The following is a 27192-nucleotide window of genomic DNA, read 5'->3' on the forward strand; positions in this document are numbered from 1 at the left end:
AAGTTTTGGAAACCTTACAATGACTTTTTTCCCGCTGGTAAAGAGACGTTTGTTGCAAGGAAATTTTTAGCAAATGTTATTGAAACTCAATAGACAGGGTCTAAATTTTATGTTTCAAAAAGTCCTAGTTGATAAACAACAACATTTTCAGTAGATTTCATAGATATCTAACTATTTTAATTCTTGAAACCAATTTTACCATAACCAAACATACGATCAGCATATAAATATAAATTTTCAACACTTAGTTCACCAGACATAATTAGCTTCTTTCTTTAACTTTTTTTTTAAATGACGTGAAATCAATCAAATATTAAGGTTATGTAATAAAAACAAAAGAAAATCGTATTAAAAACAAATGAATGGAAAATGAGTCTTTTGTTTTTAGTAGCGGGAAAAAATGGATATAAAAATTAATCGTAAAAAAATGAGAAAGGGTTGATAAAATCCAAAAATAAGTAGCCTATAACCATATATGAAAAATTTTGCGTCGAAAGGTAGCAGTCCCATCCCGATAGCTTCAGTAGTTTTGACGTCAACTTTTATCAAAGGAACCCTATTTCGTTATATATGTATATTTTCCACCCACGCATTCGCCCACGCGTAGGTATATATGGAACTAAATTCTCAAAAAAGTAACGTAATAAAAATTATTTCCTTTTATGCCGATAAAAAAAACAAATAAATTAAAGAAAAATGCTCGTCTTTTGTTTTTATGGGCGGGAAAAATGTTTATCTAAGTTAAATAGAAATAAAATTGTGAAGGATTGATGGAATTCGAAAAATAAGTAGCCTATAACCATCTACAATTCATTCCGCGTCGAATGGTCCTAGTCCCATGTCAATATGTTCAGTAGTTTTTGCGTGATTGACGGTCTACGAAACCCACTTTCCCTATATATATATTAGGGTGATTTTTTTTTTTACTTTATTTTTTTTTTTCGGTCCCATCGTAAATTCTTGTTGGAAATACCCAAAAAAAAATTCCCTGAAAGTTTGAGCTCTTAATATTAATTAACGTCCTCGACCAAGGCATGTGAATATTTCCCATTAAAAATACACAAAAACTTTGATTTTTAATTTTTGAATTTTTAAAGCTCAGCGGCATTTCATGGGATCACTTTGATCGAAGATGATTTTTCCTTAGAATTGAACGTTCTACAAAAGTGCCCATTGCCGCAAAGTCGTAACTCACACTGGCGAGGCAGTACGGGCCACTGAACCTGATTTTTTCATAAAATTGGCGTTTTTTCGCATTTATCTCGTAAATATCAAGAGCTACGGAAAAAATGTAAATGACAAACTTGTAGAAAATTCAATTTCCAACAAAAAAAGTCCTATGGACCAAATCGCTAAGATCAATACTAAGCGAGATATTAAGCCTTGAATATATTTTTTCGTGAAATTTTGGCCGATCTTTGATTTAAACTTATTAATATCTTGTTTACTTTCTCTGTTTTTTATATTTTTTCTTCAATATATTTTTTTAAGGCTAGAAAACTAAAGCAAATTAATAATCTACAATATTTAACCTTTAATGATAATAAACATTTAATCAAATTCTTTTCTCTTTGTTTCTTCTCCGTCAGTAGGTACTTAATAATCTAATGGCAACGTTGCGATGTAACTAACATCGCGGTGATTCCCCCACCAGTTGATCAACAACGTTTGACAAAAAGTACGCGACCAGCGAAAGCTCAGTCATTGTCCGTAAAACAAAAGCCTCTCCAAAAATCCCCTCTTTTATGTTACCTTGAATTAGTTTAATAAATCGCCCGCCTAATTGCAGCGCTTTCTTTGTTCTTTATTGTGTGATACTAATGCCGCAAATATCGAAAACAAAGCTCAGTGAACACTGAATGTACTCGCGTCGCATTTGTATGCTTTACGTTGCGTTACATTTTTCTATCATTTTTATTCTTGTCAAAGATGTCTGAACAAATCGGAAATAGAGTTTATAATTATTTAATTGGATTTGAAATTCATAATATTAATAATATTCAGTTACCTTCGTGTAGGGATGTATTGAATCTCTTTATGTACAAACATCAATCCTTAAAATTAAGTATACGAGCAAGTGCTAGTAGTGTGATCAGTGATACGAATGCTATTTGGGCTAATCTTTTGATTCCAACTTCTCGACCTCAGCACAGTATTAAAAAATTGGAAAAAATTCACAGTGACTACATGAAACTGAAGAATCATCGAAGTCGTGCAAAGACATCGAAAAGACAACGAACAAATGTGGAACAGTTTAGCAAACGTCTTGATAAATTATTTGACATTGCAAATTGTGCTGCACTAAAAAATTTACCGAAAAATTTGCAGCAATTTTTGACAGATTGTCGTAAAGGAAATAGAAATATCCATCTACCAGCAATTGACGTTATACCAGAAGAAACTTCTGGAAATCTGTCTGCGATGGAAGTAGAAACTCTCAATAATGAGGAAATTGGTTAGTTCTAATATTATAATAGTTTTGTTTAATTATATTTGATTTGTTTAACATTCAGCTAATATGTTTACTAATTGACTGTTAACATTTTTCATTTCAGGAATGAAATTATCCCAACAGTCGTGCTTAAATAGTTTCTGTAGTTCCATATCAAATTCCAGTGAACTGAAGCGAACTTGTTCAGACTTTGAAGATACAATGCCAGCGCCTAAGAAAAATAAAATTGATATTCTGACTTCGGAATTAGTATTAGCACTAGATAGAACTAAAACTAGTAACAGAAATGCGATGTACATCATTTCTGCTGTTATTCAAAGTTTAGGACTTGAGATTGATAAATATAATTTAAGTTACTCCACTATTCGCAATGCGCGTATTTCAAAAAGAGAAGAAATTGTCGATACGATCGAAGAAGAAGAAATTTTTGATGACTCTCTCGTAGTGCACTGGGATGGAAAGATGCTTCCTGCGGGAAATGGTTAACCAAAAGCAGAACGATTATCAATACACGTCACCGGAATAAATACTGATAAAAATTTAAAAACTCCGATTCTCTCTGATGGCACAGGTGAAAGCCAAGCTTCAGCCATTTTTGAAACGCTGATAGAGTGGGATCTTTGCGATAATGTTAAAGCAATGTGCTTTGATACAACTAGTTCAAATACCGGTAAGTTAATGTTGTGGTTGAATGAATTTATATCACAGTATTTGTTTTTTGACTTGGGAAGAAATTTTCAAATAAGAATTTGATTAATTTTTTAAATTATTTTTACGAATGTTGAGTTAAAATATAAGCTGAGTCAAAAATTTGAATAACTGATAATTAAATAACAGTTTATCAATAACTAATTCTTTGTTTTAGGTTGTTTTAATGGCGCATGTGCATTATTAGAAGATAAAATTGGCCGTGACTTATTATATATCTTGCTTGTTGCCATCATACTTCTGAATTGATGTTACGAAATGTTGCAGAAGTTGCTTGGCCAGTGACGAATAGTCCAAATGTACCAATTTTCAAAAGACTCAGAGATAATTGGGAAAAAATTGATAAATCTGCGTATGAAATCGGCACAGAGGATAAAGATATTGCACTTATTTTAAATCAAAGAAAAGACGATATTCTTGACTTCATAGAAAATCAACTGAAGGTATTAATTAATTCATAAATAGTTTTACCATTGAAAGAATTATTATTTATAAAGTTGATTTCTTTTACAGTCATTAGATCTTTCTGATACACTGATAGAAGGACTTGTTAATATTTGAATAATTACTGAAAGAGCGGAAAAGCGGGGATCAGGTTTAGGTCTGGATATCTCAATTAAAACGCGTAAATTATTATCAAAAATAACACTAGGAATTTATTTACATTAAATACACTCAATATGTAATATGTTTAATAGCGGATTGTTAAGATAAAAGCGGATTTATAAATTACAGCGTGGTTTGCAAAAGCGAAGCCGGTTGACACGTGGTTGAACACTTTGCCGGCATTGAAAAAGCGGTGAAATAAATGCACTGTTAACACAAATTACCTTTAACAAACTAAAGCGGATTATTAACGATTAATTTAAGCAAATTAAATTATAAAATAAGCGAAATGCGGTTTATTAATGAAAAGCGAAAGTAAAGAAAAACTAATGGCGACTTGATGCAGCGAAAGCGTAGAAGCGAAAGATAATAACAATAGTCCGTCTTCTTCCTCGTTGAGTTGGGGAAGAAGGCTATTGCGCATGTCTAGCGGGAGCGATCAGCCAATAAAGCGGTCGATTCATGGCGTGATCGAGAGGCTGATTTTCTATTGGCGGTTCGATTTTTGCGGGAACTAGCGGTGGACAGGTGCGTCTCTCGAATTTGGGAGTCCCCCAGGAGCGAGTTAATCGCTACTGGGCCTTGTTCACCGAACATTCTCCCCCGGGTTGGCGGCTGCGTCGACAAGATCATCTTCTTCATGCGTTAGCGGCAGGACACAGAGCTTTGTAATTGGACGTACCAGCTCTGTGTTAACTGTCTTAACAGTTACTACGCGGATTTGTCCATCTTCACCTGGATGGACAGCAATTACTTTGGCTAATGGCCACTTGGTTGGCGGGAGATCCTCAGTGGTGATCAGTACAACTGAACCCACCTTGATCTGGTTGCGTCGATGATGCTACTTTGAAATGGCCTGGTAGCGGTGGATGCAATCCTGGTAGTAGCGTTTCCAGAAATGTTGAACCATTGTTCCCAGTGCGAGAGCCGAGCAGGTTGTAAATCTGTCAGCGATGGCTCTAGGATAGCGGTCAGTGACTGTCCGATTAAGAATTGACCTGGAGTCAGTACAGCCAGGTCAGCAGGATCTTCATTCAGCGGTGTGAGCGGTCTGGAATTCAATATGGCTTCAATTTGAGCCAGTAGCGTTGAATATTGCTCAAGCGTCAACAGCGAGTCTCCGATTGTTCTTCGAAGGTGAAATTTGATAGATTTCACAGCGGCTTCCCATTTTCCTCCAAAATGTGGAGCTCCAGGTGGATTGAATTTCCAGTTCGTGCCATCTTGAGCGATCAAGGTTGATAATTCTCGTAATGTGCGGGATCCTGCAGCGAATAGTCGTTTCAGCTCTTTATCTGCTCCTACAAAATTGGTTCCACAGTCTGAATATAGTGTGTGGCAGATACCTCGGCGACTAGTAAAGCGGCGATAAGCGGCGATGAAAGCGGCAGCGGTGTAGTCAGTTACTAGCTCTAAATGTACAGCTGAACTTTGCATACTTCGATATAACTCGAATTTTTAAGTGATTTAGTTGTATAAATTTTGCCTTTTTAAATAATATTTTTTACTTTAAAATTCTGAAAATATCTTCTTTTCTGGCCGCAATTATTAAATTTTTCTTTTTTTTTGTTAGAATCATCATCCGAGAAATGATTACAAGGAGTTTTTGGAGCTGAGCTGTATCTTTTTGGGTGGTATCAAAAGTCATAGAGCCGAATTTAAAGCACCTGGTGCTTTTCATCACGCACGGTGGTTATCGAAAGCTCTCTATTGCTTGAAAATATATATGTTTAGAAACCAGTTTAAAATGGAAGCAAACGAAAAAAAAATTTTGCAGAAAATATGTGTTTTCATCGTAATATTTTATGTAAAAATATGGTTTACTGCTCCTAATGCAATAAATGCTCCAAACTCGGATTTGCAATTAGTAAAAGATCTTATTGACTACAGAAAAATACATCCAGAAATTGCAAATGCAGCACTCGATAAATTGTCTCGGCATTTGTGGTACTTACACGAAAATCTTGCTTGTTTAGCTCTTTTTGATGAAACTGTGTCAGTAGAAGAAAAAGTAAAGATCGTACAAAAAATAAATTCCCAGGTAGCGGTCAAAAAGCCTAATAAACGTTTATCAGTCGCTTATGAAGAAATAACGTCGTTATCTGAGAAAAACATAAGCGATTTTGTTAATCCAAACTCGTTGTTTATTTTTGAGCAATTTGAGCTCCCCTATGAATTTTTGCATACAGATCCAAGTTTGTGGGAATCAAATCTTGAGTATAAACGATGTTATGATACATTCAAAAAGTTAAAAGTAGTAAACGATACTGCGGAAAGAGGAGTAGCGCTAGCCGAAAGTTTTAATGAAGTATTGACTTATAGCGAAGATGAAAGACAAAGAATTTTTCAAACTGTTCAGCACCATCGATCTCAATACACATCGTGTAAAAAATCACAATATATTGACAATGAATTAATCTAACAATTCATTTTTCTACTTTCAATAATAATTAATTGGTATTGTTGTTTTTATTTTTATTAAATACTTATTGTTGTTAATATAATTCGAACTATTATAATTTAATAAACTGTTAATAATATATAAATTATTTAAGTGTAATTGAATTCATAAGTTTTATGCAGAAACTCGTAAATCCATTATTTATTGAAGATTCTTAAGATATAAGCTTTTATAATGTAAGATACTTATCATATCCTGTTTTTCTAGCCTTAAAAAAATATATTGAAGAAAAAATATAAAAAACAGAGAAAGTAAACAAGATATTAATAAGTTTGAATCAATGATCGGCCAAAATTTCACGAAAAAATATATTCAAGGCTTAATATCTCGCTTAATATTGATCTTAGCGATTTGGTCCATAGGACTTTTTTTGTTGGAAATTGAATTTTCTATAAGTTTGTCATTTACATTTTTTCCGTAGCTCTTGATATTTACGAGATAAATGCGAAGAAACGCCAATTTTATGAAAAAATCAGGTTCAGTGGCCCGTACTGCCTCGCCAGTGTGAGTTACGACTTTGCGGCAATGGGCACTTTTGTAGAGCGTTCAATTCTAAGAAAAAACCATCTTCGATCAAAGTGATCCCATGAAATGCCGCTGAGCTTTAAAAATTCAAAAATTAAAAATCAAAGTTTTGGAGGACGTTAATTAATATTAAGAGCTCAGACTTTCAGGGAATTTTTTTTTGGGTATTTCCAACAAAAATTCACGATGGGACCGAAAAAAAAAAATAAAGTAAAAAAAAAAATCACCCTAATATATATAAATTATTTTGATGAAGCATGGATTGAAGCTCGGTGATCAAATCCTTGTCAATATTATTCTCAAATATATTACATCTCGATTGAGCTTGAAAATTCAAATCTTCAATGAAATAAATTTGTAAAAATTTTTCTTGGTTTTCGTCAACAGGATAGATACTACCAATGGTATGATAAACTTATCCTTGAACTTTGAATGTCGGTAAATATACATCATTGAAAACTTTAGATGCTCTGAAAGATGTCATTTGAAAAGCAGCATTATATTTTCTGATATTTTCAAGAAAATGTTTTGACTTGCTGTGTACTCCTTTTATTAAATTATAGAGTGGTTGGGGAGGTTGAAGAATCGGTGGTAAAGAAAATTTTCCTTCGGAACAACAAATTGAATGACATTCATCCTTCCACCGTAGTGCAGAACAATATGCGCAAATAAACGACATTTTTCCAATTTTAAATGCTGGATCATCATCATACTTAATTCTTATATCATAGTTAAATGCACTATATTCTTTTTGCTTTCCCCATGGAGACATATTGTATAGTCCAGTAGTATTATTAACGTTATCATTATTATTATTATTATTATTATTATTATTATTATTATTATTATTATGTTATTAAATGTTATTAAATGCTCAGGGGGGTTGTCCCCGGAGTCCGATTCTCCGAGGGCCCAGCCTGAGCTCCATCCATTACTGCTGTACCACTCCGCACAACAAGGCGGTTAGTGATCACAGCAGGCCAAGGTCATTTTCCTAAGTAGACGGAGGGAACCTAGTATGACAGCCTTCTGCATCCTGACCGCCAAGAATTCAGCTTTTGATGAGCAAGCTGGAACTCTGGCAAGTGAGGATACAAAAGACTGTTTCATCCCTCCGAGGACGCCAACAATCAGGACGACGAGCTTGACACGGTAACCTGGGTAAAGTTTGCCAATTTCAAACAGGAGATCCTGATATATCTGTCTTTTGTGCTCTTCTTTGGCTGAGATGTTGTATTCAGCCGGGGCCGAGAACTCAATGACATAAATGTCACGAGTAGCCTTGTCGAAGAGCACAATATCAGGTTTGTTGTGATCGATCCGCCGAGTTGTTGCAAACGGCATGTTCCAATAAATTTTGCAACTGTCATTCTCAACAACCTGGGGAATATCTCCTGGCAGATAAGGCAGCACCGGTGTCATATCAATACCGTAGTAATGACGAAGATAGTAGTACAGTACTCTCAGGGCAGCATTGTGACGCTGGATGTATGCACCTCTCGCCAGCACAGGACATGCTGACAAAATGTGCATAAGCGTCTCCGGATGTTGTTTACACGCCCTGCAGGTCGTGTCCGGGAGCTGCACCTGGAGCACCTTGCTACGGTACTCTAGAGTGTTAATGACACCATCTTGGCAAGCAAATATGAACCCTTCAGTCTCGGACATCAGGCCAGCTGACTTTAAGAAGGAAAACGTCAGCTGAGTGGACAAGCCATGATCACGCACGTGTTTGAAGAACACGCTGTGCATAGACTTGTCCATCAGTTTGCCTAGGAGTAGTTTTTCCTCGGCGTTCCTGATGGCGCTCTTGAATTCCTCCTTTCGGAGTTCCATAAGAGCGTTTATTTCTCCAAGACCAAGGGTTCTTGCCGCATATATTGCTGCCTTATATAAGAACGACCCCTTATGCGCATTCTCATGTTTATGAACAATTTGCATAAGAAAGTCATCCTCATCTGCAGTGAAATTGACAACTTCGTGTGTTAAACCCAGGACTAAACGATCGTGAAGCCGCTCCAAGCTCTGCAAACCTCTCCCTCCGATCGACCGGGAGAGGTATAATCTGGCGACTGATGAATTGGGGTGCATGCTCCGGTTCATGTTGATAGTCTTACGGGTTCTGATGTCGAGATCTCGCAGATCCTTTCGGGCCCATTTTAAGACACCGAAAGAGTATAGTAAGACTGGGACAGCGAGCGTGTTAGTAGCAGAGACTTTATTTTTGCCGGAAAGTTCGGAGGACCAAATTTTCCGGAGTCTCCTAACATACTCGCTACGGAGAGTTGCTTGGACTTCGGAGACCGCATGCATGCGGTGCTCTTCCATTCCTAGATATCTATACAACTCTCCGGCGTCTAATTGTCTTAAAACGCTCCCATCTACCAACTCGACATCATCACCCGTAACAGAGCACTTACCCCTCGCCAGATGTACGACCGCACACTTGTCCAACCCAAAAGACATTCCGGCATCCCGAGTGTACTCTGCTACGATGTTAAGGGCCGCCTGTAGATGATCTTCATCAGCACTATACAGCTTCAGGTCATCCATATAAAGCAGATGGGTAATCGAGTATTTTCGATCACCCGGAGGCTCCACAGAGTACCCACGAGTTTTACGGAGAGCAACAGATATAGGCAGCAGTGAGATGCAAAACAGCAGAGGGCTCAAGGAATCACCTTGGAAGACCCCTCGTTTGTACTCTACAACTCCGGTTATGTGCAATGCGTTTCCACTTCCAATGTGAAAACGCGTTCGCCAGAGCTGCATTGTACGCCGAATGCATTCCACTATTTCAGGATTGACCCCCAGGCATTTGAGGAGATATAAAATCAACTCATGAGAAGTTGAGTCAAATGCCTTGCGATAGTCGATCCAGGCCATTGACAGGTTGCGTTGATAGTAGATCGCATCTTGTGTGACACATCGATCAACTATCAAGTTCTCTTTGCAACCTGACAGGCCTCTTTTGCTGCCACGCTGTTCATATATCTGTTGCCATACAGGTTCTATCTCATGCAAAATACGGTTGTTTAAAATTTTTGTAAAAATTTTATAAACCGCATTCAAGCAGGTGATAGGCCTGTAATTCTCTGGGTCAGACAAGTCACCTTTTTTTGGTATCAGTACGGTTCGCCCTTCCACGAGCCAGTCTGGAATCGGTTCGTCAGCTCTAATGTACGATGTAAATATACGGGCCAGATGGAGGTGGGTAGAAGTAAACTTCTTCCACCAAAAGACATTTATGCCATCTGGTCCCGGGGCAGCCCAATTTTTGCTGCCATTTAGAGCTGAACGAACTTCATTCACACTGACTGCAGGGCTCTCTTCATCAGCATTCTGTCTACGGTGTTCCCGACAGAATGCTTTAAAGTCGTGCAGAGCTGGAGTATTGGCGTTCACGTTTGGTTGATCTCCATACAACTCAGTCCAAAAAGCTTCCACCCGCTCAGGTGTTGGATAATTCCCGGTAACATCGGTCTTTGGTGTCAGAAACCGTGAAGGGCTGGATCGAAACAACGAGTTGTCGACCAACCGCTTCAGCCTTTTCTCTAGTGACTTTTTGGCAGTCACTAAAGCCCGCAATTTATTGAGCGACTCTTCCTTGATGACAAGAAGAGTACTCTTATTCAGTGTGTGATGACGCCACCGAAGTTCAGCAGCAATGCGTCGAATTCGGGGCGTGTATGCTCTTTGAGTTGTTTCAAACTCAATCACACACTGAATATTATTATTATTATTATTATTATTATTATTATTATTATTATTATTATTATTATTATTATTATTATTATTATTATTATCATTATTATTTAATTATTATTATTATTATTATTATTATTATTATTATTATTATTATTATTATTATTAACGTTATCATTATTATTATTATTATTATTATTATTATTATTATTATTATTATTATTATTATTATTATTATTATTATTATTATTATTATTATTATTATTATTATTACGAATGTCACTTGTATCAATATTAGCATCGTTAGGATTGATACCATTGATTTCGATATTGTCTTGATTATGGAGATTATTTTCTACTATTGTCTCATCAACGGATCCTCGCAATCGTATTAGCCTCATTCTTTTTGCAATAGTTGTAGATCGGCCTAGTTGCAACTTTTTTTTTGGCATGATGGGATTCTGTGAATGCATATAAAAAATTTTTAATAAATTAAAAAATCCATGAAGTCACCAATAACAAATATATTTTATTAAAATAAAATATATAATCAACGTGAATATATTAATTATACTAACTTTTATAAGTTGGAGGCCCTCTTCTTCATTCAACTAACTAACAAATACTAAACGTATCATAACCAATAAATACTAAACAAAACACAATCGATTAAATGACACACAGAATCTTTTTTGTTTTGAAACAAAAGATAGCGTAAATAAATGACATCTTTACATAACCTTTGAAAGATGAATAATTTTTAAACAAAAGATAGTAGCATAAATGAATGCCATATTTACATAACCTAGAAATGAATTAACAAAACCGTTGCTATAGACAACGGTCTAATAATTCATGTCACAACCTTGTGGATGCGTGAGTAGATGCGTGGGAGTGCGTAGGTGGATGCGTGGGAGGATGCGTGGGTGGATGCGTGGGAGTGCGTGGGTGGATGTGTGGGAGTGCGTGGGTGAATGCGTGGGAGGGTGTGTGGAAACGCGTTTATAAGCATTGAAGTGAAGTTAGACATTTTGCCGGTGCTTGTGCGCTCGAATATGAAGAAGAAGTGATGTTCTTTTGTTTTCGTAGCAGAAACAAATGACTATCCACATAAATTTGAAAAAAAATGGTAAAGGGTTGATGGAATTCAAAAAATGAATAGCCTAAAACCTTCTACAATTAATTCCGCGTCGAATAGTCATATTCTCATGCCGATCGGTCCAGTAGTTTTCAAGTTTATCGATAACAAAGAAAAAAAAAGTTGCTTATATATATATATTTATATATATATATATATATATATATATATATATATATATATATATATATATATATATATATGTCGGAGATAATATCGAGCTGGGTTTTCCTAGAGATAGGGAAATTCCCAATATTTTAGTTTGTCTGTTAGTTTCAAGCAAAATTGTAAAGCATAGAATATTTAATAATTATTTATAACTTAAGCCGATTATAATTTTTATGGTTATGGCGATGGGCTTGAGTCCGGAGTGACAATGGTCACCAAACGTAGCCGAGGTCACAGGATAGAAGTAAAAAGTATATAGTTAGAAATATCGACAGACAATGAGGGCTGTCGAAATATTTTTGAGTGAATAAGTACTTAGGGTACTTGGAACGGTAGTTCTCGTTGAGCATTGATCAAGTAAAGATCGCATACATCCTGCTGACCCCGGATTCGTTCTCGGTCTTATTTCCCCAACATCTTTAACTGTTATATCAATCGTAGTAAAATATTTGTAATTAAATTTATTATTTGTACGAGTTAGTGTACGTTATATTCCAAATCAAAGTCTTTGTTATATTTGATTATTGTGAAATAAATAAAGATGGCTGAAAATGATCCAAAGGACTCCAATAATGCCCAAACCAGTATTTCTCCGACATCAGAAGTGGGATCAGGATCATCTGCTACATCTTCCTCTGAGCAATTTAAACTGCTTTTGGAAATGCAAAACAAAAGTCTTGTGGAGCTAATAAAGGCTATGGCAAAACCAGTGTCACCGAGTCGTAGTATTTCACTACCGAAATTTAACCCAGAAAATTCAAACGCGGATTCGTGTGCTTGGTGCGCGACAGTGGATATGTGTTTAGTGGAACGTCCTCTGGAAGGTAGTTCGTTAGTTATTGCACTAAGTGAAGCTCTTCAAGGATCTGCGTCTACTTGGTTGTCTCAAGTGTGTTACCCTGGGATAACCTGGACTGATTTCAAAGATCTTTTCATTGCAAGGTTTGCCGGAGTGGAAACATCAGCAGCAACTCTAATCAATCTGCAAAATAGTCGTCCAAAAGACGGTGAGTGCTTAGCATCTTACTCGAGTCGTCTCCTGGCGTCACTCACGTCAAAGTGGAAAAATTTAACTGCGGAAGAAATCGCAGTATCAGTTGTTCTTGCGCACACGGCTCAGTTTGATAGTCGTCTTCAACGTTTGGCGTTCACCACAGACGTCAAGTCCCGTGTTCAACTGCAGAAAGAGTTAAAAGCTTTTTCTTACACGCGCAAGAGACCTGCGTCGTCCCAAGATGAGCGACCGCCGTCTGATTTCAAGAAATTTAAGTCAGCCGCGCCTATTAAGTGTCATTCATGTGGGAAAATGGGGCACAAGAGTACAAATTGTCCCTCGACGGAAAATCAGAGGAAACCAGAGTCATCACCAAACAATCAGATAGCTGTTAAACATGTTCCAACGCACAACAAGCCTGTTACCTGCTACAAGTGTGGGGAAATTGGACATATCGCTTCCAAATGTCAATCTACGGCCAGCAGCACTTCGAAGAATCATGGAAGCAAGGACTTCAGAGAGCGGCGAATCGATTTCTGCACGGTGGCAGCTCCGTCAGGTTCCTTAATACATCGTGGTGAGTCGTTTTCATTTTGGTTTGATTCGGGAGCTGAATGCTCGTTAATTAAAGAAAGTTTTGCCGCTAAATTTGCGGGTAAACGTAAAAATAATTTAATAATTTTAAAGGGCATTGGAAATGTCGGTGTAAATAGTACTGTACAAATTTTGTCTGAAATTGTAATTAATGGCCATACGTTGGAGATTTTATTGCATGTCATCCCTGATGATTATTTGAAATGTGACATTATGATTGGTCGTGAAATTCTTGGTCAAGGATTTGATATAAATATCTCAGCAGATAGTTTTAGTCTATTTGAAAGTAAAAAGATTAATGTATGCGATAAAGTCGAGTCCGATAGAAAGATTGATTTTAATAATGTAGATACGGATGTAAATGAAGATAGTAGAGAAAAACTTATTTCAATTTTAAAGGAACATACCGACTCTTTTATTCAAGGTTTTCCAAATACTCGGGTTAATACTGGGGAACTTAAAATACGTTTAGTTGACCCTAATGTAACTGTACAAAGGCGACCGTATCGTCTTAGTGCTGAGGAAAGGCAGGTAGTAAGAGAAAGAATAGGTGAACTATTAAATGCAAATGTTATACGTCCCAGCTGTTCACCTTTTGCCAGCCCTATATTGTTGGTTAAAAAGAAAGATGGTTCAGACCGTCTATGTGTTGATTATCGCTCATTAAATGATAATACTATTGACGATAAATTTCCACTACCTCTTATTGCTGATCAGATAGCCCGACTTTCTAACGCAAAATATTTCACGTGCTTAGACATGGCCAGCGGGTTTCACCAAATCCCTGTCCATCTTCTCAGATTATACAGATATATATATATATATATATATATATATATATATATATATATATATATATATCTGTCGGAGAAATACTGGTTTGGGCATTATTGGAGTCCTTTGGATCATTTTCAGCCATCTTTATTTATTTCACAATAATCAAATATAACAAAGACTTTGATTTGGAATATAACGTACACTAACTCGTACAAATAATAAATTTAATTACAAATATTTTACTACGATTGATATAACAGTTAAAGATGTTGGGGAAATAAGACCGAGAACGAATCCGGGGTCAGCAGGATGTATGCGATCTTTACTTGATCAATGCTCAACGAGAACTACTGTTCCAAGTACCCTAAGTACTTATTCACTCAAAAATATTTCGACAGCCCTCATTGTCTGTCGATATTTCTAACTATATACTTTTTACTTCTATCCTGTGACCTCGGCTACGTTTGGTGACCATTGTCACTCCGGACTCAAGCCCATCGCCATAACCATAAAAATTATAATCGGCTTAAGTTATAAATAATTATTAAATATTCTATGCTTTACAATTTTGCTTGAAACTAACAGACAAACTAAAATATTGGGAATTTCCCTATCTCTAGGAAAACCCAGCTCGATATTATCTCCGACACGGCCAACCTGACGATCACACGTCCTCGGGTGCATCTGTAAACATGTCATTACAAGCCGTGTCATTTCATTTTTTTTTTTTTTTTTTTTTTCATTAACATTTCTTTATTCAGAGGTTCATTCGAGCTACGATTCATTCACTCTCGACTATCAAATCTAACAAACTTAGTTTCTTAAGGATGCCTTTTCAAAATTTCTACGATTTGTCTATCCCAGCGATCATGCAGGCTATATTCATCACCACCCCAGGTATAGACCCTTAGCACACAATGGTCTGCAACTGTATATCGCATACAGCAAAACTGTGTACTACCATAGTTACTGAACTATGTACACCAGTCTTCAAAACCTTTCCTACATTGTCAACCAATGACACATGTAGTACAACTTATAATTTTCTCCTCAGGCCCCCGCTACTTCACCAACTGCCCATCGCGCCCTGACAATCTTGGCAACCAAGATTGATTCAAATCACTCTGGATTCGCGGTTACGACTACAGCTTGGCACAAGTAGTTTGACCCCCAGAAGCAAAATTTTTCTCATCGCCACCACATCATCTACTGCCCATCACACTCTGGCCAAACCACCATTGATTTGCCATTATGACCTACAGCCTGATGCACGTGGTGCGACTTTAAACAACTACCATTAGTGCTCAGTCTTCCCCCCGGTGGTTTCTGACTCTGTCTCAGAGTCATTCTGAGAAACTTCCTGTTCATCACTTTCATGATCATCTGGTATATCCAATTCAATAGGAATATGACTTTCCGGCATTTTCCTCAAATTCTCGTGACTATATTTATAAGTCCTATTATTGTCTAATGACTTCAAAGTATACCGATCACCATCGAGAATTTCCGCCACTACAAATGGACCTCTAAACTTAGGATCAAGCTTCGTTTGATTTCTTTCTTCGTTCTTAATTAACACAAAATCTCCTACTTTAAATGGTTCAATTCTAGCTTTATTTTTATCAAATCTATACTTATCGTATTTAGCATTTATTTCTATATTCTCAATAGTTTTTGTCTTACGTCAGAGATATCTATTTCTTTATCTACCTGGCCAACTACCATTCCAAAAGGTCTGGCTACTTTACCAATTAACAATTCTAAGGGACTCGCATTAGTGACTCGATTGGTAGTGTAATTCATTGCCAGTTGAATTTCATTGACAACTGCCTGCCACGAGTTTCCATTCGTTTCGGCTGCAGTAAACATACTTTTAAGAGTACCCATTACTCTTTCTACCTGACCATTCGCTCGACTAGAACCCGTAGCAATTAAATGTAATTTTGAATTTTGAGATGCACAATACTCCTGAAATTCTTTACTTGTAAAACATCTGCCTTGATCTGCTATTATGCGAGTCGGAGGACCAAAGAGGGATATAGCATATTTCAAAGCTTTGATGCTATTAACAGTATCTATTTTACGAGTATGGTACAACAAAACGAACTTAATAAATGCATCTACTAGAACAATAACATACTCTTCAGAATTGTTTTTCCCACTCAGCTTACCCGTAATGTCCATGTGTACTGTATGCCAAGGAATACTAGTTTTAGGGATAGGATGAAGCTCTGCTTGTACTTTACCCGAACTGGACTTGGAAACCTTACAGGTATAACAATTATCAACAAATTTACGGACATATTTCGCCATTCCTTCAAACCAATAATAATCACAAACTTTATCAAGTGTTTTGTCTGAACCCAAGTGCATAATGGATTCATGCACGTGGTTTATCACCGACCACCGAAAAGCACGAGGGATAATAGGTAAACAAAGTGTTTTACCTCGCCGTTGAATTTTGCGATGGAGTAATCCAGACTGTAATTCATAAGTCTTAGCTACATCGGGTGGCAACTCATCGTTTTCTAATTCTTTCACTATCATACTAATTTCAGAATCGCGACGTTGTTCAACTAAAAGCCAATTATCTGAAATTTCTGCCAGGTTAATATGTTTTTCTACAATTTTGTTTCGATTCGTACCTGGCTGTTTTATGATAGGATTTCGAGAGAAGAAGTCAGCGTGAGCCATACGCTTGCCTTCTCTGTAAACAATATCAAAATTAAAAGTCTGTAAGAAAGCCCACCATCGATGAACCCTTGGTGTTAGATCGGCTTTCTTCCGGGCAGCTTTTAACGAATTACAATCCGTTACAACTACAAACGATCGTGCATGTAAATAATGACGGAAGTATTTAACGGCATTAAATACAGCTAACGTTTCCAGTTCATACGAATGATACTTCGATTCAGCTGAGCTAGTCGCTTGACTATAGTACTCTACAACTCGATTAGAACCATCTAACTTTTGCATTAATATGGCGACATAGCCTTCGGAACTAGCGTCCGTATGCAGTTCAATAGGAAGATTTGGGTTAAAGATCATTAGCACCGGCTCGTTAGTTAATGCTGCGATTACTTTTCGACGAACGTTTTCATGGACTTCTGTCCATTCAATATCTCTTTTGGTACCTGAGGTTAGTCGATATAAGGGTCTCATTACCTGCGAGAACTTGGGAATAAATTTACGAAAGTAAGAAGAGAGACCGATGAATTGTCTCAACTGAGTCACAGTATGTGGTGCAGGTAGCATGGTCAATGCTTCTATTTTACGGGAGTTGGGTCGAACCTCTCCAGCGGAAATCTCATATCCTAAGTATTGCACTGAAGTTCTGAGGAACAAACACTTAGAAAAATTGAATGAGAATCCGGCTTTGATAAGAATTTTAATAACTTTTCGGAGTCTTTCTAACGCTTCCTCGATTGTTGAGGCAATAACCATGATATCGTCTAGATACACGATAACCCATTGATAAGCGAGATCTCCAAGAGCTTTCATAACAGCTCGTTGAAAAACGGATGGTGCATTTTTCAGACCAAATGGCATGGTCAGATATTCGAACTGGCCATCAGGCGTGACAAACGCCGTTTTCTCAATGGACTCTGGATGGACAGGGATTTGGTGAAACCCGCTGGCCATGTCTAAGCACGTGAAATATTTTGCGTTAGAAAGTCGGGCTATCTGATCAGCAATAAGAGGTAGTGGAAATTTATCGTCAATAGTATTATCATTTAATGAGCGATAATCAACACATAGACGGTCTGAACCATCTTTCTTTTTAACCAACAATATAGGGCTGGCAAAAGGTGAACAGCTGGGACGTATAACATTTGCATTTAATAGTTCACCTATTCTTTCTCTTACTACCTGCCTTTCCTCAGCACTAAGACGATACGGTCGCCTTTGTACAGTTACATTAGGGTCAACTAAACGTATTTTAAGTTCCCCAGTATTAACCCGAGTATTTGGAAAACCTTGAATAAAAGAGTCGGTATGTTCCTTTAAAATTGAAATAAGTTTTTCTCTACTATCTTCATTTACATCCGTATCTACATTATTAAAATCAATCTTTCTATCGGACTCGACTTTATCGCATACATTAATCTTTTTACTTTCAAATAGACTAAAACTATCTGCTGAGATATTTATATCAAATCCTTGACCAAGAATTTCACGACCAATCATAATGTCACATTTCAAATAATCATCAGGGATGACATGCAATAAAATCTCCAACGTATGGCCATTAATTACAATTTCAGACAAAATTTGTACAGTACTATTTACACCGACATTTCCAATGCCCTTTAAAATTATTAAATTATTTTTACGTTTACCCGCAAATTTAGCGGCAAAACTTTCTTTAATTAACGAGCATTCAGCTCCCGAATCAAACCAAAATGAAAACGACTCACCACGATGTATTAAGGAACCTGACGGAGCTGCCACCGTGCAGAAATCGATTCGCCGCTCTCTGAAGTCCTTGCTTCCATGATTCTTCGAAGTGCTGCTGGCCGTAGATTGACATTTGGAAGCGATATGTCCAATTTCCCCACACTTGTAGCAGGTAACAGGCTTGTTGTGCGTTGGAACATGTTTAACAGCTATCTGATTGTTTGGTGATGACTCTGGTTTCCTCTGATTTTCCGTCGAGGGACAATTTGTACTCTTGTGCCCCATTTTCCCACATGAATGACACTTAATAGGCGCGGCTGACTTAAATTTCTTGAAATCAGACGGCGGTCGCTCATCTTGGGACGACGCAGGTCTCTTGCGCGTGTAAGAAAAAGCTTTTAACTCTTTCTGCAGTTGAACACGGGACTTGACGTCTGTGGTGAACGCCAAACGTTGAAGACGACTATCAAACTGAGCCGTGTGCGCAAGAACAACTGATACTGCGATTTCTTCCGCAGTTAAATTTTTCCACTTTGACGTGAGTGACGCCAGGAGACGACTCGAGTAAGATGCTAAGCACTCACCGTCTTTTGGACGACTATTTTGCAGATTGATTAGAGTTGCTGCTGATGTTTCCACTCCGGCAAACCTTGCAATGAAAAGATCTTTGAAATCAGTCCAGGTTATCCCAGGGTAACACACTTGAGACAAACCAAGTAGACGCAGATCCTTGAAGAGCTTCACTTAGTGCAATAACTAACGAACTACCTTCCAGAGGACGTTCCACTAAACACATATCCACTGTCGCGCACCAAGCACACGAATCCGCGTTTGAATTTTCTGGGTTAAATTTCGGTAGTGAAATACTACGACTCGGTGACACTGGTTTTGCCATAGCCTTTATTAGCTCCACAAGACTTTTGTTTTGCATTTCCAAAAGCAGTTTAAATTGCTCAGAGGAAGATGTAGCAGATGATCCTGATCCCACTTCTGATGTCGGAGAAATACTGGTTTGGGCATTATTGGAGTCCTTTGGATCATTTTCAGCCATCTTTATTTATTTCACAATAATCAAATATAACAAAGACTTTGATTTGGAATATAACGTACACTAACTCGTACAAATAATAAATTTAATTACAAATATTTTACTACGATTGATATAACAGTTAAAGATGTTGGGGAAATAAGACCGAGAACGAATCCGGGGTCAGCAGGATGTATGCGATCTTTACTTGATCAATGCTCAACGAGAACTACCGTTCCAAGTACCCTAAGTACTTATTCACTCAAAAATATTTCGACAGCCCTCATTGTCTGTCGATATTTCTAACTATATACTTTTTACTTCTATCCTATGACCTCGGCTACGTTTGGTGACCATTGTCACTCCGGACTCAAGCCCATCGCCATAACCATAAAAATTATAATCGGCTTAAGTTATAAATAATTATTAAATATTCTATGCTTTACAATTTTGCTTGAAACTAACAGACAAACTAAAATATTGGGAATTTCCCTATCTCTAGGAAAACCCAGCTCGATATTATCTCCGACATATCTATATATATATATAGGAGACTTTCTATAGATATAGATAGTCACTCATCACGATATCTCTGGAACTATAAGACCTAGAGACTTGAAATTTGGCAGGAATATTCCTTTTGCCAAGTAGAGGTCAGCTAAGAACGGATTTCACGAAATTCCACCCACAAGGGGGGTTGCGGGGGTGTTCACGAAAAAAATTCATATTTTTCAATTATGGCTTTTAATAGTTCAAAACTTGGTCAGAATGTTTCAAATTACATTTAGAAATTTTTTAAAAACGAATTCTGTGACATTCCACCCCCCTGGCGTGCCCGTGCGTGGGCGTCAAATTAAGAAAAAATTCGTAAATTTCAATCTATAGCTATTAATACTTTGAAACATGGCCAGAATGCTTTTTGGCGTTTTTGAGTTGTTAAGAATAAATTTCATTAAATTCTACCCCCACATGTCCGTGCGTGGGCGTAAAATTAAAAGAAATTGTACCTTTTAATCTATAGCAGCTAAAGGATTGAAATTTGACCAGATTGATTTTTTTGGAGTTTTTGAGCTGTAAAGAATGAATTTTATGAAATGCCACCCTCACAAATCCTTGCGTGGGCGTTAATTAAAAGATTATAAAATTCAATTCCTAAAGGATAATAAGAAGGCATTAAATATAAAAAAAATTAGGAAAACGGTTGACCCTAAAGGCCATCCCTGCAACTTCCCGCTAATTCCGTTAATACCTGGCCGCTTTTTTGAGCTCTTCGAGCTCAAAAGTACAATCTGTGTGTTGTTTTAAGCTCTCCGAGCTCAAAAAGATACCTTTTCTATGCTTTTGAGCTCTTTGAGCTCAAAAGTCTGATAGAAGTTTCATGGAACACTATTTTTGAATGTTCATACCGCAATAACTTTTGAATGAATGAACCGATTTTTACGCGGTTGGCGGCATTCTACGTAGTTTTTAAGCCTTATAAATAATTTCTAAGTTTCAATTGGTCAAACTAGAAATTTCGGAGTAACTCTGAAAAACACTTTTCGGTTTTCTTTCGTTCACGATATCTCTCGAACGAATCAACCGATTTTGACCAGCTTGGTGGCAATCGACGTGGTTTTATGATGTTAAGAGCTGATTAGTTTTTGGAATCGATCGGTAGAGCTGTTTGAAAGTTATTCCAAAAAATGTCGAAGTTATGTTGAAAAAATCCTTATTTCCAAATATTTCGTCGAGGATATCTCTCGAACTAATCAACCGATTTCTACGTTTTCGGCGGCAATCGACGCGGTTTTTTAACCTCTGAAATTATTTTATATCATCAAAAACGATCCGAGAAGAAATGACGAAGTTATGTGAAAAAAACAGTTTTTTCGGTTTTCTTTCGTTCACGCTATCTCTCGAACGAATCAACCGATTTTGATCGGGTTGACGCCGATCGGCGTGGTTTTTCAAGCTTAAGGGCGGATTAGTTTTTGAAGTTGATCGATAGAGCCGTTTAAAAGATATTCCAAAAAAACTACTTTCAAAAATGATTTTTTTCTTATTTTTTTTAAGATTTTTCAAGATTTCTTAAAATCTATCGGTCCGAATCGGTTCAAATTCTCAGGAAATCTAAGTTCAGCGTAGCCCTTTCGAATGGCACCAACCGCGATGAAATCGGTTCAACCGTTCAAAAGTTATAAGCGAGTCACATAGTCACACACACACACACACACACACACACACACACATACATACATACAGACATAGTGACAACATCGCGGGGGTAGTCAGGGAAGCTTCCTGTGACCTTCAAACGTCGAGATCTGATGAAAACTCGATTTTTGCCAAACGGGGTAAAAACAATAACTTACCGATTTTTGAAAATCTGAGATTTTTAGCGGGAAGTTAAAAATTAAAAATTTTTATATAAGGTAAAAGCCCTAATAGATGATCATGTACCATTATATGATCACTCTATGTATTTGTATACCTATATTTGTGAAAATAGATATACAAATACACGTATATTGTACGCCACGCGAAGCGGGCGGGTAACGGCTAGTATATATATATTAGGGTGGCCCAAAAAAACCGACTATTTTTTTTTTCTTAGTCTCAAGTGAAAAAATGTTAGTTTTTGATGTTTTAAGAGCCCTCACCAAAGGACAGCTTAAAAAAAAATTTTTAAGAAGTCACTCCAAATTTTTGAAAATTTCAAAAATCGTCAAAAATCGAATTTTTTTTTTTTAATTGTTTTTTTCTCGTTACGGTATAATTTTATAGACCAAAAAAAAAATAAGTTTCTGAAAATTTCAGTTCAAAATTTAAATTTTGAAAGGTCGCTCATAATTTTTTTTTTTTTCTTTAATTAGTCATATCGTTGACTTTAACTGTTGGAAGTGGTACGTTGGGGTCTTTTTGGTTTGTAAAAATCTTAACCTACGCGGCAAGGACAAATCTCAACCAAGCTGGTTTCTAAGACCAGCTTGGGATTCGAACCCACGCCTGGCAGTTGATTAAATAAAATTATTAAATTAAAAAAAAATTATATTTTCTATGTTGTGCTTGATTTTTAGTTCATCTCATGATGTATTTTTATCGATTATGGTACTAAATAAAAAAAAAAAAAATGCATGGAATTTTAATTTGAATAGTAAAAGGTCGCTCGAAAAAATCTAAACTAATGCACTAATAAAATGAAAAAAATTATGAGCAACCTTTTATAATTTTAGGTTTGAACTGAAATTTTCAGAAAATTATTTTTTTTTAGTTTATAAAATTATACCATAACGAGAAAAAAAATTAAAAAAAAAAAAAGTTCGATTTTTAACGATATTTGAAATTTTAAAAAATTTGGAGTGACCTCTTAAAAATTTTTTTTTGAATTGTCTTTTGGAGAGGCTATTAACAAGCAGAAACTATGCAAACATGATGGTATAATTACTAACTGTTTTATCATCTGTTAACATTTTTTTTTAGCTCGACCTACAAAGGAGATAATACCACTCGCGGGAAAATTAAAACAAAAAAATAGAAAAACGGTAGACCCTGAAGGCCATCCGTGCAACTTCCCGCTTATTTCATACCTAGGTGCTTAAAATTGCACTAATGATGTTTTTGAGCTCTCCGAGCTCAAAAAAACCATTTCTGTGTTATTTTGAGCTCTCTGAGCTGAAAGAGATAACTTTTTTATGCTTTTGTGCTCTTCGAGCTCAAAAGTCTGATAGAAGTTTGATGAAACACAATTTTTCAAATTTTCAAACCGCAATAACTATTGAATGAATGAACCGATTTTTACGCGGTTGGCGGCGATCGACGTGGTTTTTTTTTGTTAAGAGCTGATTGGTTTTTGGAATTGATCGGTAAAGCCATTTAATAGTTATTCCAAAAAATATCGGAGTTATGTTAAAAAATTACTTGTTTCGAAATATTTCGTCGACGATATCTCTCGAACAAATCAACCGATTTCAACGTTCTTGGCGGCGATCGACGCGGTTTTGAGCTTTAAAAATTATTCTATTTGATCAAAAAAGATCCGCCAAGAAATGTCGAAGATATGTGAAAAAAACACTTTTTTCGGTTTTCTTTCGTTCACGATATCTTTCGAACGAATTAAACGATTTTGACCGAATTAGCGGCGATCGATGTAGTTTTTCAAGCTTAAGGGCGGATGAGTTTTTGGAGTTTATCGATAGAGCCGTTTAAAAGTTATTCCAAAAAAACCAAAACCACTTTAAAAAAAATTTTTTCTTATTTTTTTTTTTTTTTTTTTCGAGATTTTTCAAAATTTATCGGTCCGAATCGGTTCAAATTCACAGGAAATCTAAGTTTGAGGGAACTCTTTAGAACGCCGTTTGGTTGGTTCCGATCGGTTCAGTCGTTCAAAAGTTATAACCGAGTCACATAGTCACACATAGTCACACACACACACACACACCTCGGAGGGTAGCGTTGTTCGCGTCCGTAGGTTCTGCTTTTACACCCTACACGTGCTCTCCGGGTAGTGCCAAATGAACAACACCAAACAACGATATGGAAAGGTCAGAAGATTTTCAAACATCGTTTACAGTACAGAGGATGGATACCTCAGTGCTGGCGAGGGAAGGCGTGCAAACGGGCCTAAACTCATCGTTATCAAGCGACCGTTTAAACAGTGGAGTAGACCCCATGGCTCTGCTGTCTAGCAATGCTAGCAAGGTTACAGGGAGTACGAAATCAGCCCAGATGGCAGAGAACGGACAGCTGAGCAACATTCCTTCAAAAAGTGGAGGACCTTTTGCTCCTGCCACTAATCAAACCCACCGACGAAGAATGAACTCTCTACCGACCGTCACCGGCCAACAGTCACCAATGGAGAGGCTCGGCAACAAGATTGATGAGTTAGCCGACTTCATAAAAGACAAAAAGAATCTCCACCATGAGATCAGAAAATTGGTTTCGTCTATTAGTACGGCATATAGGCTGGCCAACAAATCACCAACGAAGTCGGCGTCAACGACTCAAACATCTCCGAGTCTGAACAAAAAATCACAGCCACCTCTGACCACTCCTAAGAAATTACCACAGCAAGGAGATGGCAACAAGAAGAGGCCGCTGTCCACGCCCAGCCCTTCCTCAGATATTCACAAGCCAGCACAGAAAAAGACAGCCCGGGATGATACCTGGACCAAAGTGACTCGGCAAAACAAGAAAAAGAAAGAACAAGAGCCAGTGACTCAAGCTGCTACAGCCCAAGACCAGCCAAACAGCGGTGGCTCCAAGAAACCAAGGAGGAAGAAGACAAGAACTAAAGCTGTCCTAGTCCAACCAGCTGAAGGGCGAACATACGCCGATCTCCTGAAGGAAATCAAGGCAAAGGTAAGCCCTGTCGAGATGGGCGTAGACATAAGGTCTATTAAAAAGACAAAACACGGAGGCGTTCTCCTTGAAATGGCTCAAAAGACCGAAGACAGCAAGGCATTCACCGATGCAGTAAGGGCAGCCACTGCAAACATCGGCACAGTCAAGACGCTAACAGCAACAACAACGATCGAGATCCTTGACTTAGATGAAATCTCCACCGAGAGCGAAGTCCGTATAGCACTCAAACGTGAATTCACTGACAACCTGGAGGTCAAACGGGTAAATTTGACAAAACCCACACCACGAGGTAATCGGGCAGCCTTCTGCGAACTAGACGAGCCCAGTGCGATTAAGGCTCTTGACAAGGCCCGTATACGGATCGGTTTGGTGCTGTCGTATACGCCCAGTAGTAAAAGTAACACGTTGTTTTAAATGTCTTGGTTATGGACACCAAACACGTCAGTGTGCGGGACCAGACAGAAGCAGGTGCTGCTACAAATGTGGCGGAGAGAACCACAAGGCCGTAAACTGCACGGAAAAGTTAAAATGCTTCCTTTGTGCTTCGGACAAAGATGCCCAGGATAGTCTATGCCATATTTCTGGTACTGGAGCGTGTAAGGCATTCCGCAAAGCACTTGCAGAAGCCACGCATACTACAAGGCAACCTAAATAGGTGCGCCTTGGCGCAAAACCTGCTGCGCCAGCGTGTCTTTGAAGATAAAATCGACGTCTGCTTTATCTGCGAACAATATCTAAACATCGAAGGTAAAACATGGTTCGCAGACGAAACGGGCACGGCAGCAATTTAGATTGTGAACACAAAGAACGTTACCGTCAACAACAGCGGAGGTGGAGCAGGTTTTGTCTGGATTCAAACCCCCACAACCTACTTCATGAGCATCTATCTCTCACCTAACGAAGGGATTAGTGTGTTCCGACAGAAACTCGCAAATATAGAAGATGCGGTCACTAAGTTCGACGGCGAAGTTATCGTAGCCGGAGACTTCAACGCTCAATCGGCTGAGTAGGGCGCTGCTTTCTCCGACACCAGAGGGAACGAGGTCGCTGACGTCGTGGCTAGACTCGACCTCATAGTGCTGAACACCGGGAGCACCACGACCTTTAGAAGACCAGGGTACCAAGAATCCATCCTCGACATCTCATTGGCGACTCTAAGGGCTGCCAACATGATTGAAGACTGGACAGTATCCAAAGAATACAGTGGCAGTGATCATCAGTTTGTGACATTCAGCGTTGGATTGGCATTTGCTCCGGTTTCACAACGCGACGTTTCTAAGCGGAAGTGGAATGCCAAAAGGCTTGATCCAGAGGCATTGTAAGCTTCACTCGCACGAAGCTGGTCTATCCTCCAGAACAACCCGACACCGGATACCTGCAGCGAGACGGAAAAGGCAGTGCTAAACACGATGAAGGAAATCACTGCCGCATGTGACGCCTCTGTGCCGCAGCTGAAAAACCAGAGCTTCCACAGGCCAGCATACTGGTGGTCAGCAGACATAGCAAAACTTCGCAAAATATGCCATCAGCTACGTCGCCGAGCAACGAGAGCTACGAAACGCTCCCCAAGCCAGGACTTGTATTCAAAAGAGTACAAGCAGGCCAAAAAGACGCTAAACCGAGCCATTAAAGCAAGTAAAGCGAAACTGTGGAAAGAGATCTGCAACGATCTCAACAATGACCTCTGGGGTAAAGCCTACCAAATTGTCGCCAAACGACTTGGAAAGGCTTTACCAGAGGCGCCGAAGTCTCCTGCCTTGATGGAGAGCATTGTAACGGAGCTTTTCCCCAAACACCCACCGCGGGAGAAGAAACACTACACTAAGAACAGCGAAGTAACACCCTTCACAACTAAGGAATTACAAGACGCGGTCAAGTCACTCAAAACAGGAAAGACACCTGGACCTGATGGCATCCCGGCATCGGTGATCAAAACTGTAGCCCTGGAATACCCAGACATACTCCTGAACACCTACAACGCATGCTTGGCAACTGGCACGTTTCCCGTGGTCTGGAAACGGCAGAGATTGGTTCTCTTAGACAAAGGTAAGGGAACCCCCATAACACCTTCGTCGGTTAGACCACTCTGTATGCTGGACATTGCTGGAAAACTGCTCGAAAAGCTTATACAAGGGAGACTTCGCAACGACATAGACCGTGCTGGAGGTTTTGCCGCAAACCAACACGGCTTCCGGAAAGGACGTTCAACAGTCGGCGCGATCCAGAAAGTCGTAGCGACAGCGAGAGAAGCATGGACTGGTAGCCTCAAAGCCCGCAAGGTGTGTCTTGTCCTCAC

The 27192-nt window shown here is 38.1% G+C and overlaps 2 protein-coding genes across 3 annotated transcripts in view; one reads left to right on the top strand and one right to left on the bottom strand.

Moving 5' to 3' along the window:
- Positions 1-27192, bottom strand: part of LOC123260421 (glutamate receptor-interacting protein 2) — a 106070-nt gene that overhangs the window by 35102 nt on the left and 43776 nt on the right. The gene's annotated exons all lie outside the window — the stretch shown is intronic.
- LOC123260424 lies at positions 2919-6208 on the top strand. The gene is made up of 3 exons (XM_044721516.1): positions 2919-3122; positions 3428-3603; positions 5340-6208. Exons 1-3 carry the CDS (start codon positions 3092-3094, stop codon positions 6186-6188), a joined length of 1056 nt encoding a protein of 351 aa, XP_044577451.1. The 5' UTR covers positions 2919-3091; the 3' UTR covers positions 6189-6208.

This window comes from Cotesia glomerata, linkage group LG3 (assembly GCF_020080835.1).
Source record: "Cotesia glomerata isolate CgM1 linkage group LG3, MPM_Cglom_v2.3, whole genome shotgun sequence".
In the NCBI taxonomy this organism is placed as follows: domain Eukaryota; kingdom Metazoa; phylum Arthropoda; class Insecta; order Hymenoptera; family Braconidae; genus Cotesia; species Cotesia glomerata.